Source organism: Saccopteryx bilineata, chromosome X, assembly GCF_036850765.1.
Source record: "Saccopteryx bilineata isolate mSacBil1 chromosome X, mSacBil1_pri_phased_curated, whole genome shotgun sequence".
Classification (NCBI taxonomy): Eukaryota; Metazoa; Chordata; class Mammalia; order Chiroptera; family Emballonuridae; genus Saccopteryx; species Saccopteryx bilineata.
The window spans coordinates 78,313,744-78,334,881 of NC_089502.1; the positions used below are offsets into that span (position 1 = coordinate 78,313,744).

At 44.6% G+C, this 21,138-nt stretch overlaps 1 protein-coding gene and 1 non-coding gene across 3 annotated transcripts; both read left to right on the forward strand.

Annotated features, from left to right (window-relative positions):
- Window positions 1–1,741: 1,741 nt before the first annotated feature.
- On the forward strand, window positions 1,742–1,817 carry TRNAV-CAC (transfer RNA valine (anticodon CAC)). The gene has a single exon. It is a non-coding gene; the product is annotated as a tRNA-Val (tRNA).
- A 6,230-nt stretch (window positions 1,818–8,047) lies between these two features.
- On the forward strand, window positions 8,048–17,994 carry PIN4 (peptidylprolyl cis/trans isomerase, NIMA-interacting 4). Of its 2 annotated transcripts, none has more exons than XM_066249381.1 (4): window positions 8,048–8,253; window positions 10,741–10,805; window positions 17,326–17,445; window positions 17,819–17,994. In XM_066249381.1, the coding sequence occupies exons 1-4, from the start codon at window positions 8,175–8,177 to the stop codon at window positions 17,975–17,977; spliced, it is 423 nt and encodes a 140-aa protein (XP_066105478.1). In that variant the 5' UTR covers window positions 8,048–8,174; the 3' UTR covers window positions 17,978–17,994. The 2 variants fall into 2 exon arrangements, with proteins under 2 accessions (XP_066105478.1, XP_066105479.1); XM_066249382.1 differs by having other exon boundaries at window positions 8,054–8,217.
- Window positions 17,995–21,138: the final 3,144 nt, after the last annotated feature.

Consider the following 21,138-nt stretch of genomic DNA (forward strand, 5'->3'; position numbering starts at 1 on the left):
TCAGTGAAGTCACAGAATGCAAAAACAATATACAAAACTCAATTTTATTTCTAAATATTAACAATGAAAATGTGAAAACAAAAATTAAAATTACAGTATCTCCCACAATCACTAAAATAAAATACATAGGTATAAATCTAAAAAAAATATGTAGAGGACTTACATGCTGAAATGATAAAAGAAATCTAGAAGATCTAACTACATAGGGAGACATACTTTGGTTATGAATTTGAAGGGTCAACAAAGTAAGGATGTCAATTCTCCCCAAAATGTTGTATAGGTTTAACACCATTCCTGTCAAAATCTCAGCAACATTTTTTGTAGATATAGACAAGGTTATTGTGAACTGTGTATGGAAAAGTAAAAAGAACTAGAATAGTTTAATTATTTTTTTAAAAAAAGAAAAAGAATAAAGTGGAAAAATAATCACTCCACCTGCATGACCACGTGGTGGCACAGTGGATAGAGCATCGACCTGGGACACTGAGGACCAGGTTCGAAACCCTGAGGTTACCAGCTTGAGCACGGGCTCATCATCTTGAACGCGGGGTCACTGGCTTGAGCGTGGGATCAAAGATGTGACCCCATGGTCGCTGGTTTGAAGCCCAAGGTTGCTAGCTTGAGCAAGGGGCCACTGGCTCAGCTGGAACCCCCTAGTCAAGGCATGAATGAGAAGCAATCAATGAACAACTAAAGTGCCGCAATTAGAAGTTGATGTTTCTCATCTCTATCCTTTCCTCTCTCTCTCTCACTCGCTCTCTCTCATACCCTTAAAACTTAGTATGTAGCCTTACCAGGCAGCGGTACAGCGGATACAGTGTCGGACTGGGAAGCAAAGGACCTGAGTTTGAAACCCTGAGGTCGCTAGCTTGAGCTTGGGCTCATCTGGTTCAAGCAAGGCTCACCAACTTGAGCCCAAGGTCGACGGCTTGAGCAAGGGGTCACTCTGTCTACTGTACCCCTCCCTGTCGGGGCACATATGGTAAAGCAATCAGTGAACAACTGGGGTGCCTCAGCGAGGAGTTGATGCTTCTCATCTCTTTCCCTTTCTGTCTGTCTGTCCCTCTCTCTGTCTCTCTCTCTCTGTCTCTGTCACAAAAATGAAAATTAAAAAACTTAGTATGTAGTTATAATAATCAAAACTATGACATTGTGTGATATTGGTGGAGAGATAGGCACACAGACCAATGGAAGAGCATACTGAATCTAGAACAGACTCATACAAGTACAATCTACTGATTTTTTTTAAGTGAGAGAGGGCAGACAGAGTGACAGACTTCTGCATGCGCCCCAACCAGTATCCAATCAGCAACTCCCATCTGGGGCCGATGCTTAAATCCATTGAGCTATCCTCAGTGCCTGAGGCTGATGCTCAAATTAATCGAGCCATTGGCTGAGAGAGGAAAAGAAAGACAATAGGGGGAGAAGGAAGAGAAGAAAAGCAGATGGTTGCTTCTCATGTATGCCCTGAGCAGTGGTCGAACCTGGGACATACACATGAAGGACCAATGCTCTATCCACTGAGTCAACTGATTTTTAACAGAAGTACAAAAGCAACAGCAGACTGAGCTATCCTTAATGAAGGATAGCTTTTTAAACAAATGATGTTGGAGCAATTGGACATTTATAGGCCAAAAAATAAAAATGAACTTCAATCTAAACTTTACACAAAAACTAACTAAAAAGGATCACAGCTTTAAGTGTAAAGCATAAAAGTTTTAGAAGAAAATACAGGAGAATGGCCCTGGCTGGTTGGCTCAGTGGTAGAGCGTCGGCCTCACTTGCAGGAGTCTCAGGTTCGATTCCTGGCCAGGGCACACAGGAGAGGCGCCCATCTGCTTCTCCACCCCTCCCCCTCTCCTTCCTCTCTGTCTCTCTCTTCCCCTCCCGCAGCCAAGGCTCCATTGGAGCAAGGTTGGCCCGGGCGCTGAGGATGGCTCTGTGGCCTCTGCCTCAGGCGCTAGAGTGGCTCTGGTTGCAACAGAGTGACGCCCCAGAGAGGCAGAGCATCACCGCCTGGTGGGCGTGCCGGGTGGATCCCGGTTGGGTGCATGCGGGAGTCTGTCTGACTGCCTCCCCGTTACCAACTTCAGAAAAGTGCAATAAAAAAAAAAAAAAAGAAAATACAGGAGAAAATCTTTGGGATGTAAGAGTTGATAAAAAGTTCTTAGGTTACGGCCCTGGCCGGTTGGCTCAGCGGTAGAGCGTCGGCCTGGCGTGCGGGGGACCCGGGTTCGATTCCTGGCCAGGGCACATAAGAGAAGCGCCCATTTGCTTCTCCACCCCCCTCCCCTCCTTCCTCTATGTCTCTCTCTTCCCCTCCCACAGCCAAGGCTCCATTGGAGCAAAGATGGCCCGGGCGCTGGGGATGGCTCCTTGGCCTCTGCCCCAGGCGCTAGAGTGGCTCTGGTCGCAGCAGAGCGATGCCCCGAAGGGGCAGAGCATTGCCCCCTGGTGGGCAGAGCATCGCCCCTGGTGGGCGTGCAGGGTGGATCCCGGTCGGGCGCATGCGGGAGTCTGTCTGACTGTCTCTCCCCGTTTCCAGCTTCAGAAAAAAAAAAAAGTTCTTAGGTTATGAACTACCATAAGCATGATCCATAAAAAAAAAGTAAAGACTTTGTTCTGAAAAAGAAAATTCTTAAGATGTACATACATTCTTGGATGTATATACAAACTTAGAGACTGGAAGAAAATATTTGCAAACCACACATGTGACCAAGTACTCATATCTAGAATATATAAAGAGCTTTTGGCCTGACCTGTGGTTGCACAGTGGGTAAAGCGTCGACCTGGAATGCCTGAGCTTGCCAATTCGAAATCCTGAACTTGCCCTGTCAAAGTACATACCGGAAGCAACTACAAGTTGATGCTTCCTGTTCCTCCCCACCCTCTCTCTCTATCTTCTCTCTAAAATGAAAAAATAAAAATCTTCAAAAAGAAAAAAAAAAGATTTTGAAAGTCTACTGTTTAAAAAATCCAATCAGAAATTGGCCAAAAGACATGACTTTTATTTCACTGAAGAGGTTATACAGACCGCAAATTAACACGTGAAAAATTGTTCAACATCATTAGCCATTACTAAAACTCAAATTAAAACCACAATGAGGCCCTGGCCGGTTGGCTCAGTGGTAGAGCATCAGCCTGGCGTGCGGAAGTCCTGGGTTCAATTCCCAGCCAGGGCACACAGGAGAGGTGCCCATCTGCTTCTCCACCCCTCCCCCTCTCATTCCTCTCTGTCTCTCTCTTCCCCTCCCGCAGCTGAGGCTCCATTGGAGCAAAGGATGGCCCGGGCACTGGGGATGGCTCCATGGCCTCTGCCCCAGGCGCTAGAGTGGCTCTGGTTGCAACAGAGCGACGCCCCAGAGAGGCAGAGCATCACCACCTGGTGGGCGTGCCCAGTGGATCTTGGTCGGGCGCATGCGGGAGTCTGTCTGACTGCCTCCCCGTTTCTAGCTTCAGAAAAATACAAAAAATAAAAAATAATAAAAAATAAAAATAAAAGAAACCACAATGAGAGCCTGACCAGGCAGTGGTGCAGTGGATAGAGTGTTGGACTGGGACGCAGAGGACCCAGGTTTGAAACCCCAAGGTTGCTGGCTTGAGCGCAGGCTCATCTTGTTTGAGCACACCTCACCAGCTTGAACCCAAAGTTGCTGGCTTGAGCAAAGGATCACTCAGTCTGCGGTAGCCGCCTGGTCAAGGCACATATAAGAAAGCAATCAATAAACAACTAAGGTGTTGCAACAAAGTATTGATGCTTCTCATCTCTCTCCCTTCCTGTCTGTCTGTCCATATCTGTCCCTTTCTCTGTCTCTCTTTCGGTCTCTGTCACACACAGAAAAACAAACAAACAAACAAACAAAAAACACACAATGAGAGCCCTGGGCAGGTAGCTAGCTCAGTTGGTTAGCATTGTCCTGATATGCCAAGGTTGTGAGTTCAATCTGTCAAGGCACATACAAGAATCAGAGGGTGTTATATTGAGTGGGACACTTGAAACCATGTCAACACAATAAATTAAAAATAAAAATTTTAAAAAGAATCAAGCAATGAATGCATAAATAAATGTAACAACAACTCTCTTTACCCCCCTTCCTTCTACTCTCTGTAAAGTAAAAAAAAATGTTTTTGACAGAGACAGAGAGTCAGAGAGAGGGACAGATAGGAACAGACATCAATTCTTCATTGAGGCACCTTAGTTGTTCATTGATTGCTTTCTCATATGTGCCTTGACTGGGAAGCTCTAGCAGAGCGAGTGACCCGTTGCTCAAGCCAGCGACCTTGGGCTTCAAGTCGGTGACCTTTGGGCTCAAGCCAGTGACCATGGGGTCATGTCTATGATCCCACGCTCAAGCCAGCAACCCCGTACTCAAGCTGGTGAGCCTGTGCTCAAGCCCAGGGCCTTGGGGTTTTGAAACTGTGTCCTCTGTGTCCCAATTCAACACTCTATCCACTGTGCCACCGCCTGGTCAGGCAAGTCAATTTTTACAAAACCACGAAGATACATATCTATCTAAATGGCTAAAATAAAAAAGTCTGAAGAGAGCACTATACATTTGAGAGCCTATAAATGGTAACTCAACATGGTTGGAGCTCAGTGGGGACTAGAAAGAGATGAACACAAGAGACATTTGTTGAATCCTAGTAAAATTTTCATTGTTCACTTTAGAATGATGAGTGGCAGGAAAGAAGAGTTCTTTAGGAGGCAGAATCCATTGGACATGGGGATCAGTTGATGAAAGTGAGGACACAGGAGACTTGTTCCCCACTGTGCCCTGTCTGCCTTAGTAACAATGCTGTGCCCTTTGTTCCCGACTCATGCCATGTTCCTCTCCTTGCCTTAGTGCTTCTGGGCTTGGGAGATCTGGCACAGTAGGCACAGGTGATCATCTCCCAGATTACTCTGAACCAACACACTGATGCATAAGCCAGAGACACTCTTAGGCAAAGTGTCCCCTTCTGAGGCCTCAGGTCTTTGGGAAACTGACTTGGAGAACATGCATTCAGAACAAAGAGAACTAGGTCTCTTCTCGGATTTCATTTAGAGAATGGCAAAGCACGTTATCATGCAGAGGTTACCAGCTTGGAAGTCAGACAGACCTGAGTTCCGAGCCCAACCCTGCCACAGTCCTTAACTTAGCTATGAAACATTGAAGACATTTCTTAAGTTCTCTGAGCTTGTTCCTTCTGCTCTAAAATTGCAGTGGTGATTCTCTGCAATAAGACTTGTGAAAACTGAAAGGGATCGTGAAGGGAAAGCTGCAGGCTCATGAGACATATGTCATCTGTGTTGGTTGTTTTCCACTGTCTTAAATGAACACTACCTTCAACAAAACCCACTTCACTAGATATCAGAATATTAGTGTGCTTTAGAAATGCAGCTCTTTTGCTTAAATGATGCTGGATAAACATAGATAGAATCTTTTCTGAAGCCTTTTCTTAAAAACCAGTTGTTCAAAGCTTCATTATCTCATGTCAGACATGTATTACAACAGCATGAAAAGGGACAGAAAGTTCTTCAGCCACTAACTGGGCTCAGGAGATCTATCAATCCCATCAGCAATATACTCGTACTGACCACCTCTGAATTGGATCAAGTAGATCTCTGTTTCTTTGTTTCATGTTCCCCTTTCAGAATAAGTTCTTCTGGGATCTCAAATGGAAAAAAAAAAAACCAAACAAACAAAAACAACTGCAGCCCTTTGGTTGTGGAGCAGATTGGGCAGGTCAGTGAGTCTGGGTCAAGGTTTGTGAATCTCTGTTTTGAGAAGAGGGCTGCTAGATTTCCTTCCTGCTTGTCCTTGTTTAAGAAATGCATGGAAGAATCAGTCTGAGGAGACAACTAATAGAAAATACAACTGGCAGCTATTCCTGGCTCTGATTCATTGTGCACACTCCTGCAGTCGTTACCATGGTTTCAAGGCTTTAGTTTTCTCCTCTCTGCCTCCCTGCCTGTTCTTCTGTTCATTTGTCACTCTGCTCCACAGACTCCTCCACAGTTGGCCTCCACAAACTGCTTCTTATTTAAGCCTGTATAGAAGTTAGCTTTTATGTTGTTCGTTTTACAAATAATATTTATTGTCTTCTTTCTTGGAAAGAAAAAAAACATAGCAGTTGATATAAACAGAATATTAACAGAAAAAATTAAAACTCATATTTCAGAACTAACATTTAAGATTTTCTATTTCCCTTCTTATCTTTTTATGACTCATGCTACATAGTTGAGATCGAACATGATTTTGTATCTGTCTCTGAAATCCCCAGCAGACTTGTACCTACCGTTTTCCCCTTTGAACTACAGGCCTTTAGGTACTGCTTTGGGCAAATTCAACCACTTGCACAGACTTGCTTATTATTGTTGTTGCTGTTATCTTCTGGAATGCACAGAGCTCCTGCAATGTTCCATGCACTAAATATTTTCCAGGCATATCAGCCATCGAACACTGGCTCTTCACTGGGATCTAAAGTCTGCTTCAATCCCACTCCAAGACTGCCACCACCAGTGGCAGTCACAGGAGAGGCTGTTCCCTATGAAAACCCAGTAGTAAAGCTGTCCCCTGGGCATCTTGGCGGTGGATGAGCCCATGAACATAAGGCCACACTGTCCTTGTCAAAACCCACCCCACATCTTTCTGGGGACTTGGCAAGTCAGTACACAGCATCTGTGGGATCCACCTCAGAAGTGGGGGAACAATGATCCCTTCTACAATGGGTGTGCTTCCCACAGTTGATCACTCCCTTTCTGAAACAAGGTGTGCCCAAGATGTCCTTTGTCCAAAAGTCACTACATCACAAGATGAGGGGGCTGGTTGTTATGTATGAGTTGGAGGTAGGTATGTATCTGAAATTTCTGACCCACAGGTGCGAGCACAAAGCATCCCAAGCCCAGCAAGGCTGTCTCCAAGAACTTATCTCTTGAGTTGGACCACTTATAGGTTCTGTTTGGCAGTGGGTGTTGGCACAGTTATCCCGTGGAGTGGAGGAAAAGCCCTGACGTTATATATATATATAATTTTGGAGGAGGGTTGTGGGTAAAAGGAGAAAGTGTGTGCACACAAATTCAAAACTCATTTATCATAAGCTAACACTCCATGAACTAGTCATTGCTTCACGTGCTTTACAAATATGAATTTACTTAATTCTCTTAATACCCTATAAGTATTATTATCATGAACTGCATTTTACAGATGATGAAACTGAGCCAGAGAGATGCGGTAACTTCAAGGTCACAGAGCTATTAGCCACATGGTGGAGCAGGGATTTGAAGCCAGGTGGTCTGGCTCGAGAATCCATGATTTTAACTACTCTATTATGTTGCACTATTATAGTAATATTGGAAAATACACAGAAACATGTGCAACAACCTGTGCTAGTACCACTGGTCACATTTTGCTGGGTAGCCTTCCTGTCCTTTCTATGCGTATATTATATAGTACACTATATACTTTTAAAAAAAAGAAATATTCTATTGCTTGGTCTGTAATCTTCCTTAAGGTCATATCCCATGTCTGTACAGACAGCTTTACACTCTTGACTGTATCATTTTCTGTGGTGAAAACATTATTTATTTGCTCAATACCGTACTGAGGGACATTTAGACAGCTTCCAATTTCTGCCCATGATAGAGTTATGCAAGAGGTAGAGGGGATGACAGCCTTTCTTAAAAACTACCTTTTGAACTCAATCAGCTACAGCTGCAAAATAAAATTCAGACAAGAAAAAACGGCAAGAGCGGGTTTGTGAATAGGAGAGGGCAGCCACCAAGGCTCTTCCTGCTTTTCCTTTGTCTAGAAGAGGCCCAGCGGGATTGGCTAGAGTCTGAGGGAGGGACTACAGAGGCCTGCGGATCCTACTACGCACGAGTTGAGGGGCCGGAAGTGGGGGAGCGGAGGAGCGGCAGAGCTGGCGCAAATAAGGGAAAAGGAAACTAAAAGCGCAGAGGCGGGGTTTCCTGTGTCGCTGTACCTTTGGCCCCGCCCCCTCCAAAGCCTCTCATTGGTCCAAGAGTCAAAGCCCTGTTTTGCCCCAAGATATGCCTGCTTCCGAAGATGCAGTAAAAACGATTATTTGCCATGCCGCTTTCAGGCATTTGTTTGGGACAGGCCCACTGGGCCTAAAGGGGCTTTGTTCGGCAACAACCTGTACAGTTGAGAGTTCAACATCAAGTTTCGTAGATGCCGCCCAAAGGAAAAAGCGGTTCTGGAAAAGCGGGGAAAGGTAGAACGGCCAGAGCAATCAGGGAGAATGGGTCGGGTGAGAAGCGAGGGGAGGGAGCTGGCCGGGGACCTCCGGGATGCGGGACGGAGGCAGCGGGTGGTCATTACTAACCAGGATGTAACTAGAGGCAATCAGTGTAGACTTCTAGAAAGCTTTAATTAAAAAGGCACGGATATTAGGTGGTCTATAGAAGAGGAGAAAGGACTAAGAGAAAGTTTTGTTTGGGAAAAACTTGGGACTGAGGCTGACGTGAAGGTCCCAGTCAAGTTGGAGAGGTAAAGTTACAGAGGAGCGAGATTTAGGAGAAAAGGGGGTTCGGGACACAGGTGGAGCGGTTGGGCTTTGAAGAGTAGGGACACCTTATGCTTGAGGTTACACGGAAAGAGAGGGGATGGGTGTGGTTGTAACAATTGGGGCCAGACAGGTGGAAAGGGGAAAGTTTGTAGGAGATCATACTTAATGACCTCCACTTCTTAGTAAAGTGGAAAAGCAAGGGTGATTTTTAAGACCGGGGGGCAGGGACTAAGGAGGGGTTTTGAGAATGGTGAAGGTTTGGAGTAGTCACTGAAGGTGATGGAAGAGAGAATGAAACACTAATAAAGGATTGCCATGACCACCGACAGACTAAGATTTAAGGCTACTACTTGTAGAGGACACGTTCTGCACAGTCGTGATTTACTTGCTTCCAAGGCACTGGCACAATTTAGGATCTAAACGAGTTAAGTGTAGCCTTGACACTAAGTTGAAATTTTGTTGGACAATGATAATAGAAGAATAGCAACACAAGGGAATTAAGGGTGCTAGTGGTAGGGATCTAGTTTAGATGATCAAGCATAGGCTCCAGCCTGGGAAGGGGAGAAGTCTAATAGGGTAACAGCTGGATAAAGGCACTGAAGGTAGGAGTGGTTTCTGTGATGACAAAGAGCCAATGGTTGTGGGAATGAGGCATGAGAAAGCTGGAAGAACAAGAAGTTGTAGCCAGAGACTGAACTAGTTCTGAGTGGCACAGTTTCATTATTTGCCTCTGGCAGCAGGTGTCCTGGAGTAGAAGGCATGGGCATTTGGGACGGACGTCCAGAAGTGTGAGGTTAGGATGTTGAATGATTCCTCAATATAGATGGTGAGGTCATTTAAGATAATGGAATGGCAGCACTGAGAGTGGAAGGGAAGCCTGAAGCTGCTGCCAAAGTCCTCAGTCAGTCAAAGGGAGTGAGGTAGCAGTCAGAGGAGAGCATCCAATGGGGAAGAGGATGGGATAACTGGAAGGCATCATCCTTCAACAGTAAATATGCAGCAAGCCCACTTAATAATTTGATGTAATAAAACTCCATTGGCAGTAGTATGTTCTTAGGCATTTGGTGGTCAGTACAGTATTTTGGGTTTTCACTTTGGTTGAATTTTTTTTTAACAATTGTGTGCTGGAGGCATTGGAGATGTAAGATGGAGTCTCCTGATTAAAACTTTTCAATGGCTCCCTATTACTTCCAGGATAAATTCCAAGTTCTTAAATGGGGCCCAAGGGCCCTCATGCCCTATACCTTAGCCACCTTCCCTGAGCTCATCTCACAGCACCCTCAGCTCAGATTTGGCTTTATCTATAGTAGCCAGCTTGCCATGCTGTTCCCTCACTCTGGAATGTCCCCTTTTTCTTTTTGCTCCTGGTCAGTGCCTGTATATCCAAGAAACCTTCCCTGACTGGGTAAAATGTCCTGCGCCTCCACAGCCCCAGTGCATAGGTCATAGACCATTCTCCTGAAGTGATATTTTTTACATATCAGAGAGCAAATGAGCTCCCTGAAGGAAGGTACTATGGCTTGTTCATCTTTGTATTCCCAGTGCCCAGCACTTAGTAGTTACTTAGCAAATGTTAACTGAACTGAACACTTAATTGAGCAAGTAGTTCTTAGGAACATCAGCCTCTAGAAGTAAGTATGCTGCCATTGACACACAAGTTGACATTGTGGTAATATGATATACGACTAAAGTGGAAGTTTGAGCCAATGACTGTTAATCTGAATACTGATAACTTCTTAGGAACCTATCAATAGGCAATGTAATAGACTCTGGGAATTTGGACATACATGTATCCTCTAGCCAAATATGGGTGGTGGAAAGTTTGATCTTTATTTGAAACGTATTCTTGGAGATTTTACGTACTGGAATTGTGAGTTCTCAAATACATAGTTACAGCACTTACTAGAAATCTTATAAGAGCTAAGGGATTTGCACTTAAAAGGCAGGATTTCAAATTGGGTCCAGGAAATCCAGACCAGGCTTCTGGCACTTGTTCAACCATTGGTACACTCACCTATGTATCTGTTTTTCAGTGAAGGATTTATGTAGGGCACAAATTTCCTGTTTTAAGAGAAGTCAGTCACAGGTTAATTTCGCTTGATGTACTCAAGTATCTGGGAGAGTTCCCGTTTGAAGCTTGATGCTATGATAAGCATCAACTCTGTTCTGTTACACCTTTCTGTAAATATCAAGGTGCAGTTTAAACGAATACCTGTCATCTCTTCTCAGCATCTGGGAGTGACAGTTCTGACAAGAAGTCTCAGGGTCCCAAAGGTGGTGGCAATGCAGTGAAGGTGAGTTACTTGTTCCTTTTTTTCATGTTAAATATAAATAACAGGCCCTGGCCAGTTGGCTCAGTGGTAGAGTGTTGACCCAGCATGTGGACGTCCTGGGTTTGATTCCTGATCATGGCACACAGGAGAAGCGCCCATCTACTTCTTTACCCATACCCCTCCCCTTCTCCCTCCCTCCCTCCCTCTCTCTCTCTCTCTCTCTCTCTCTTCTTTTCTCTTCCTCTTCCTCTTCCTCTTCCTGCAGCCCTGGCTCGACTGGTTTGAGTGCTTTGGCCCCAGGTGCTGAGGATGGCTCCGTGGAGCCTCTGCTTCAAGCACTAAAAATAGCTCCATTGAAAGCATGGCCCCAGATGGGCAGAGCATCGGCCCCAGACGGGGATTGCCCAGTAGATCTTGGTCGGGACACATGCTGGACTCTGTTTCCCCTTCTCTCAACTTGGAAAAGAAGAAAACAAAATTTATATATATAAATAACATGTATATGTGTTATTTTGGTACACATAAAAGGAAAAGACCGTTTGCTTAACTCATTCTAAGAAAAACACACTGATATAAAATCAAGATAACACAAAATTGGAAAATGTAGACCAAATTCGATCTCACTTATGGGAAGTAATTCCTTTTAAAATTGTTTTCAAATGCTTTCTCAGACATCCAGAAATTCCTCATACTTGAGTTTCTTAAGATGTATTAAGTTAAATCTTCCTAGTAAATGAATGAATGAATTATTTCTTAGGACAAAATATTTTATAAAACCGAAAGCTTAGGCAAAGGCACAGGTTTCATTGAATAGCTACCCTGCTGGTAAGCTACAAGCCAGGGAGGACCCTAAACATGAAAATGGGGGTGGGAAACAATCGTAAATAATTACCTGAAGAACTCTGGGAACATAATTTGCAAACAGAACTATACTACTTAGTGCTATGGAACAGTGCACTTTCCATGTTTCAGTCAGGATATGTACACCATTCATTCAATAAGGATTTAGTGACATCTGCCCTGTGAACAGGGAAGAGATGGTTTCTGTTTTCCCAGTCTCGTTAGAAGTAGTTAGGTAAAGAAATGTTTTCTTGCTATATGATAAGTGTAGTGGAATTGTACTGTATAGATCAGGGGTCCCCAAACTATGGCCCGCGGGCCACATGCGGCCCCCTGAGGCCATTTATCCGGCCCCCGCTGCACTTCGGGAAGGGTACCTCTTTCATTGGTGGTCAGTGAGAGGAGCATAGTTTCCATTGAAATATTGGTCAGTTTGTTGATTTAAATTTACTTGTTCTTTATTTTAAATATTGTATTTGTTCCCGTTTTGTTTTTTTACTTTAAAATAAGATATGTGCAGTGTGCATAGGAATTTGTTCATAGTTTTTTTATAGTCCGGCCCTCCAACGGTCTGAGGGACAGTGAACTGGCCCCCTGTGTAAAAAGTTTGGGGACCCCTGGTATAGATCCTACCATACACATGCAGCGAGAGAGAGAAAGAGACAGAGAGCAAGAATGTAAATAGTGTGGGCCATTCTGCCCAGTGAACCTATGCCTCAGACAGAATGAGATGGGATCCATGAATCTCCCTTTCCTTTGTCGACCTCCATTCTTGGATACCAGAATTTCAGAGCTTCCAACTATGTGAATTGGTATACTGTTATCCAAAGACAAGTTTTCATAGATAAGCCAGTTCAATGTGGTGTTCAGCTGAAGAAGTGACCACTGTTATGAAACGGGCAGAGAGACAAGCTATGTGGGCTTATTGAGGGCTGACGTGTTGGTTTCCAGTGTGGCATCTTCATATGGGATGTTGTAGGGTAATTTGGGCTATGTGCAATTTTTATCTTACATGCTGACTTTTACAAGCACCTAACGTAAGGGACTGAAGTTCAGTGGGATTATATATGAGGTATACGGAAAGGAGTGGCATATTAGGGTTAAACATTTTTGTTGAGCTTTTTCTTTTGAGATTATTTTAACCTCACATTGAGTTGTAAGAAATAGTAGATGGACCTCTTACCCAATTTCCCCCAATGGTAGCATCTTACAAAACTCGAGTAGAATAGCATGACCTAGAAATCGACATTGATACAGTCAAATTACAGAGCCTTTCCATCACCCAGGTGATCACCCCTGTTGCTCTTTTAGAGCCACACATTTCCCATCCACCCCTACCTCTGCCTCCTCCTCTAACCCAGGGAAGCAACTAATCTGATTTCCATTTCTGTAATTGTATCATTTCAGGAATGTCATATGAATGGAATTATACAGTATATAACCTTTGGGGATTGACTTTTTTCGTGCAGCATAATTCTTTGGAGATTTTATTCCAGTTGTTGTGTGTATAGGTAAGCTGAGTATCCGTTGCTGAGTAGTGTTCCATGGAATGGAAGTAACATTGTATGTTTAACTGTTCATCTGCTGGAGGACAGCTGAGTTGTGACTAGTGTTTAGTGAAAGCCCAGCAGGGAAGGGACCTGGAACCGCCAACCTTTTAGAAAGGTCTAGGCTCCTCCCACGTCCTGCCATTCTGCTTTGGAGCCCACTCCTGAGCCCACCCTTGTCTTGTGTGTCATCATACTTTCCAGAATCTAAACCCCACCTGCTGGCTATAACTTCCCTTCTCTCCCTTCATTTTCTGCCTCCTCCAGTCCTGATCTCTTTCTCTGCACACACAGAACTTAGGACCTCCAGCCTGCCCTGTTCTCCCCACCTTCTCCCAGGCTTCCTGTCTGTTCTTCAAGGCCCATGTCCTAAAAGCTGGAAATTAAATTGAAGGACTTGACCATTGGATCAAGGAGCCCCAACTTTTTTTCTTTTGGTTATCATCTGCATCCACCTGCCAACCTACCACCCAGAATCAATCCAGTAGTCTGCTTTCTTTACACTTAAGCGCAGAACTGTTGGACTACTAGAATTACTCAGTTTCTGGGGTTGGGGCCACTAATTCCTGACCTTAAACTCAGCTAAGGCCCTCGGTACTGCTCAGCAGCCCTTGGCCACGCATCTCAAGCTATGCACCGATCAGCTCCAGTCAGTTAGCAGATCAGTTCACCCAGTGCTTCTCACCCCTGGTGTGCATCCAACTGACCTGAAGAGCTTCTGAAACTTCCAATGCTGACCACAAGGTCCCACCCCAGACCAGCTGCCTCAGAATCTCTGGCTCTGGGGCCTCGACCTTGATTTCATTTTTTAGAACCTCTGCGGGTGTTTCTGCTGTCCTGGCAGGGTTGGGAAACACTGATCCGGTCGTGCAGGGTTGGTATGAGGATTTCATGAAACACTGCATGAAAAACACTTAGCATAATTCCTAGCAAATGTTAGGAGCTCAGTAATTTAAATATTGCTATATTTTTCATAAGAAAACAGACATAGAGTCTGGAACTCACTGGCTTTCTGGCCCCTACCTAAAAAATTATGTGCTCCTGCATCTCTCTCCACTCTCTCGTCCCCTTTCTTCCTCTGAGGCTAGCTGGTTTTTCAGATGGCGTTCTCTGAATGTCAGGCCTTGCTCTTTCATTTACCTCCACCCACTTCCTTTGTCTTTAACCTTTTCCTGTTGACTGCATCTTTCCTTTCATCCTGAAGAGTCTGCTCAGGGATTTTTAAAATATATACACGGCTATGACACTTTTCCTCTGACCAGAGCACTTTGTTCTTTTCTAACTCAAGTCAGTTGAAGGAGAGCCCCACACGCATTTCTGTCCCACTTCCCGTTACCATCCTCGATCAGCCTGCTGCAGTCTGGCTTCTGCATCTTACTGTTCTTCTCAAACTGCTTTTACTGAGGTCACCGATCAGTCAGTGCTTAATTGATTGTACGTCTTACCTGATCACTCTGCAGCATTTAAAATTGTTGTCTTTTTGAAACTTTCTCTTGCCTGACCAGTGGTAGCGTAGTGATAGAGGGTTGACTTGGGACACTGAGGTCCCAGGTTCGAAACTCTGAGGTTGCCGGCTTGAGTGTGGGGTCATGGATATGATTATCCCATGGTCGCTAGTTGGAGCCGAGGTCACTGGCTTGAAGCCCAAGGTCACTGGCTTGAGCCCAAGGTCACTGGCTTCAGCAAGGGGCTAGAGCTCCCTCCCCCCCTCATCAGGGCACGTATTAGAAGCAATCAGTGAACAACTAAAGTGATGCAACTAAAAAAAGAAAAAAACTTTCTCTTGCCTTGTTTTCTGTTCACACACTTTTCTCTCACCCATCTGGCTCTGCCTTTTTATGGTGTTTATTGATCTTCTTTTTTTTGCTTATTGCTTAAAAATTGGTATCTCCAAAGATGTTTTTAGCCTACTGTGTTCCTTGTCTTAGTCTCATTCTACTTATCCTCCCCGGATAACCTCATCACCTCCCGTGGCTTCAGCTACTTCCTCGATGCTGATTGCCCCCAGATTCTCTATAGCTGACGCTCTTCTAAGACGCCAGTGACACAGTTGCCAGTTGGTGAGTCACACTTGCAAACCCCACAGGTACTACAGACTCATTATGTCTAACCTGTCAGACTGTCCAGAGTATTTGCTTATTCAAATATAAAGTGGCAGACAGGAGCCCCTTTTTAGGACCATGACTGCTGTGTGCACTTTCCCAGTAATTGAACCAGAAGGTTGCTTTGTGAATGTGGAAGCAGAAAGGGGGACACAGTCTAGAAGCTGTTTTCGCCAGACCGAGTTGAGGTCTGATGAACAATTTTTGCCCTCAACATGTTTCTCTCTAGTGTCCAGATCATTCGTCCCTATCTCTCTTGGACAGTGCTGGACACTATCTATAGAAGTCTGCCTCTGAGCCCTGCTTTTTGACGCATTCTTTCCTTGTCTGTGTTCCTATCTCCTGTGCAGTCAGGGAGCTACTCCCATAGGTCTAGGATCTCCTCACCCCCAATTTCAGTAGTTGAACCCTGAGGACAACCTTTGTTTGCTTGTCTCTAAATTTAAAAGGCAGTCACCTTAGCCCCACCCTAGTGTATTATTACTTACAATATGAAACAGATAACAGATTCTTTTTGAATAGGTATGAGAAATCCTGTAAAACGGATATCTTAAGAAAATCATTTTTAAGGATATATTTTTAAAAACAATCGGCTTTATGTAAACATAGGTCAAATTCGACTACTTCTAGGAGGTTGAATGTTAATACTAAACATAAGACACTTTTGCCTGACCTGTGGTGGTGCAGTGGATAAAGCATCAACCTGGAAATGCTGAGGTCGCCGGTTCAAAACCCTGGGCTTGCCTGGTCAAGGCACATATGGAAGTTGATGCTTCCAGCTCCTCCCCCCTTCTCTCTCTCTGTCTCTCTCTCCTCTCTCTCCCTCTCTGTCTCTCTCTCTCTCCTCTCTAAAAATGAATAAATAAAATTTAAAAAAATAAATAAATAAATAACAAAAAAAAACATAAGACACTTTTTTAAAGTGTCGAATTGTAGGGAGGCTTTATACATTGGGCCTCTTGGTAAATACAGTGTGTCCGTAAAGTCATGGTGCATTTTTGACCGGTCTCAGGAAAACAACAAAAGACATAGAAATGTGAAATCTGCACCAAATAAAAGGAAAACCCTCCCAGTTTTTGTAGGATAATGTGGCAGCATGTGTGCATGCGCAGATGATGACCTAACACCGTGTATACAGCAGAACAGCCCACGGCCATGCCAGTCGAGATGTGGACAGTGCAGAGGAAAGTTCAGTGTGTTCTGTGGCTCGCTAAATTCAAATCCATGACCAAAGTGCAATGTGAATATCGGTGCATTTATAACGAAGCACCACCACATAGGAATAACATTACTCGGTGGGATAAGCAGTTGAAGGAAACTGGCAGTTTGGTGGAGAAACCCTGTCTGGTAGGCCATCAGTCAGTGACGAGTCTGTAGAGGCTATATGGGATAGCTGCCTAAGGAGCCCTAAAAAATCTGTGCATGAGCCCACATCAAACTGCACTAAATAGGTATGAAACTGGGAGAGTTTTCCTTTTATTTGGTGCAGACTTCACATTTCTATCGTCTTCTGTTGCTTTCCTATGACCGGTCAAAAGTGCACCATTACTTTACCAACACACTGTAGTATTTCCTAGTGCCTAGTGGGTTTTTTTTCCCATATCATCCTCACTCTGATGAAATTATAGCTTTAGCATTTATTGAATGCTAGCTGCATTATCTCAGTGCACAGATGGGGAAAACACTCAGAGGTTTAAGAACGTGCCTAATGGGGAAAACACTCAGAGGTTTAAGAACGTGCCTAAGATGGGATATGATTCCAGAACCCAAAACCTCAATCATAGTGTTTTCTCTTGTTACCACTGGGGTACATGGTAAAAGATGGGAGCTACCCAAAGCCAGCTGCCGTTTTCCACCTAAGTTAGGGCCCCAAAATATTGTCTTGATGCGTAAAATGGGTTTGTGGTTGTTGCTCAACTGGCAGACTTGTAGGATTTTCCAGCTCATCTCATTTTTCACTACTGAGGGTAATCCAGACACAACTGCTATACTGCGAAGAAATGAATCATTTGGATCTCCAGGTATTATGTGAACATACTTTTTTCCTTGTAGGTCAGACACATTCTATGCGAGAAACATGGAAAAATCATGGAAGCCTTGGAAAAATTAAAGTCTGGAATGAGATTCAATGAAGTGGCCACAGAATATAGTGAAGATAAAGCCAGGCAAGGGGTATGATGGTCTTATCATTTAAAATGTTATATTCCCCAGCAGTAGAGATGATTTGTATGTTCTCCCATTAATTTTAGCCATATCTTAGTTTGAAGATCTTAAAAACAGAAGGGCCCACTTGTGAACAGCTGGATTTGGGTTGCCTATGTCTATACCGAGGCGTGACCAAACTTGCACAGCTAGCAGATACTCAGCAACATTGTGCATAGTTGTGTGTTCACTGCAGGGTTGGACCTCTTCCATCTGTTTGTCCTTTTTCGGCCTGGTATTTTATAGCCCCATGTGAATGAGCCTAGGAACCTTGGCATTCAAGCTACAGTAGAACTGTTCCCTCTTCAGCCACCTGACATCACCTATCTTTTGTATTTTTCAGGGCGACTTGGGTTGGATGACCAGAGGGTCCATGGTGGGACCATTTCAAGAAGCAGCATTTGCGTTGCCTGTAAGTGGGCTGGACAAGCCTGTGTTTACAGACCCTCCAGTCAAGACAAAATTTGGATATCATATTATTATGGTTGAAGGGAGAAAATAAAATGGTATGGGACACGACTATGTTTTATACATTCTGTTTATTTCTTTAAAAGGTGTTGAATTATCCTTACATTTTATGAACTCTGTCATTATGGGTTTGTAAGTGCAGAATCGTGGGAGTAAAGATTAGTAGACACTACAGCAGGTATTCAGTCTGTGATTCTGAAAGATGAGTCAAGCAGACTCTTTTATTTATTGAGTTTTTAGAGAGAGAGGAGTGAGAGAGAAAGAGAGAGAGAGAGAGAGAAGGGGGAGGAGCAGGAAGCATCAACTCCCATATGTGCCTTGACCAGGCAAGCCCAAGGTTTTGAACTGGCGACCTCAGTGTTCCAGGTCGATGCTTTATCCCACTGCGCCACCACAGGTCAGGCCATTTTTTTTTAATTTTTTTAACTTTTTTTTTATTTATTCATTTTAGAGAGGAGAGGGAGAGAGAGAGAGAGAGAGGAGAGACAGAGAGAGAGAAGGGGGGGAGGAGCTGGAAGCATCAACTCCCATATGTGCCTTGACCAGGCAAGCCCAGGGTTTCGAACCGGCAACCTCAGCATTTCCATGTCGATGCTTTATCCCCTGCGCCACCAAGCAGACTCTTTTTAACATGCTGTTCCTTTCGTCCCAGAACTAATTTATCTGATTCTCAGTATATCCCATAAGTTAATTTAGAAACCAACTCTAGCGGAGGGAAGTATTACCTCACACTCTTCGCACATTGAATTGGGCATCAAAAAGACAGATGAGCATATGAAAATCGTAAAACAAGTTCCTAGACAACACTTGTTTTATAAGTCAGCCAACTTTGATATGCCAGTACAATTATTATTAGCACCATTGTCTTAACATAGTACATGGCAGGCACATAATGGCCATTTAACATTAACTCCTTTCTTTTTTTGTATTTCTTTTTTTTTTGTATTTTTCCAAAGTTAGAAGTGGGGAGGCAGTCAGACTCCTGCATGTGCCCGACCGGGACCCACCCGGCATGCCCACCAGGGGACGATGCTCTGCTCATCTGGGGCATTGCTCTGTTACAGCCGGAGAGCCATTCTAGCACCTGAGGCAGAGGCCATGGAACCATCCTCAGTGCCCCGGCCCACTTTGCTCCAATGGAGCCTTGGCTGTGGGAGGGGAAGAGATAGAAGGGAGAGGGGAAGGGTGGAGAAGCAGATGGGTGCTTCTCCTTTGTGCCCTGGCTGGGAATCGAAACCAGGACATTCACACGCTGGGCTGACGCTCTACCACTGGGCCAACTGGCCAGGGCCAAATCCTTTCTTTTTAAATAAACACTTATCGGGGCAAAAAGGTACTCAGTTGTTCCCTCAGTTGTACTAGACTGAGCAGCCAGACACCAACTGTTAGTTAAAGGGAGAAATGTCAGCATATAAACATTCCCTCATCTTCAAGTGTCTAGTTTATGTTGTGACCGGCCTTTCTGGGGCTAATGTTCTGTGTTTTTATTTTTTTTAATTTTTTTCTGTATTTTTCTGAAGTTGGAAACAGGGAGAGACAGTCAGACAGACTCCCGCATGCGCCCGACCGGGATCCACCCGGCACGTCCACCAGGGGGTGATGCTCTGCCCCTCCGGGGCGTCGCTCTGTTGCGACCAGAGCCACTCTAGTGCCTGGGGCAGAGGCCGAGGAGCCATTCCCAGCGCCCGGGCCATCTTTGCTCCAGTGGAGCCTCGGCTGCGGGAGGGGAAGAGAGAGAGAGGAAGGAGAGGGGGAGGGGTGGAGAAGCAGATGGGCGCTTCTCCTGTGTGCCCTGGCCGGGAATCGAACCCGGGACTTCTGCACGCCAGGCCGATGCTCTACCACTGAGCCAACCGGCCAGGGCCAATGTTCTGTGTTTTTAATTGACAATTCCATATTGGCTTACTCAGGATACTGAGTGGCTTTTGTATGTGTGTCACCCACCAGGGAAGGAAGTAGAGAGTACTGGAAAAGTGGGCTAGAGAAAGCAAACTCATTTCTGTGGCGTGGAGAGAGAGAAGGTACAGCTAGCTTGTGAGAAAGCAGGGCAGGAATGGGCCTCTGACACACAGCACACCTTGGGAACTTAAGCTTTTGATTGGCAACTAATGTTCTGAAGAAGTTGGTAAATGAAAAAATTAAGGATTTATACAGATTTATACACTTGGCTTGCATTTAGTGCTTTGAAATGGCAGCTTTTTCATTAAATTTAATGCATAAAGAGCAAAATTTTTAAAGAAAACAACCTCATTTATAGTAAAATAATTGCAATTTAAAACCAAGATGAAAGCCCATTTTTTACCCATCAGATTGGCAAAGTTCAAAATGTTTACATATTGCTGGTAAGAGTATGGGGAAACAGGCCCTGGCCGGTTGGCTCAGCGGTAGAGCGTCAGCCTGGCGTGCGGGGGACCCGGGTTCGATTCCCGGCCAGGGCACATAGGAGAAGCACCCATTTGCTTCTCCACCCCCACCCCCTCCTTCCTCTCTGTCTCTCTCTTCCCCTCCCACAGCCAAGGATCCATTGGAGCAAAGATGACCCGGGCGCTGGGGATGGCTCCTTGGCCTCTGCCCCAGGCGCTAGAGTGGCTCTGGTCGCGGCAGAGCGACGCCCCGGAGGGGCAGAGCATCGCCCCCTGGTGGGCAGAGCGTCACCCCTGGTGGGCGTGCCGGGTGGATCCCGGTCAGGCGCATGCGGGAGTCTGTCTGACTGTCTCTCCCCGTTTCCAGCTTCAGAAAAATACAAAAAAAAAAAAAAAGTATGGGGAAACAAGTATTCATTCATTAATGGTGGAAATTTATATTAAAACCTATATGGAGAACAATTTGGCAGTACCTGTCAAAATTATAAATATGCCCTTTGACCCAGCAATGCCATTTCCTGAAATTTATCCTATGAATATAATCACATGTATGAAAGGGACAAAGATATTCATTACAGCGTCAGCTGAAAACACTGAATGTCCATGAGTAGAAGATGACAAATTACGATATATCCATTCAATAGAGTATTATACAGTTGTCTTACAATTAAAGACTAAGGTGCAGACAATGTATATAGTATATGCTATCATTTGGGTAAAAACATAAAACATACTGGTGCTTATACTGTACACACAGACTGTCTCTGGGAACGGCAATCTAGAACCGGGCGAGTGATAGGAAAGAGACATTTTATGTCATACCCTTAATTGG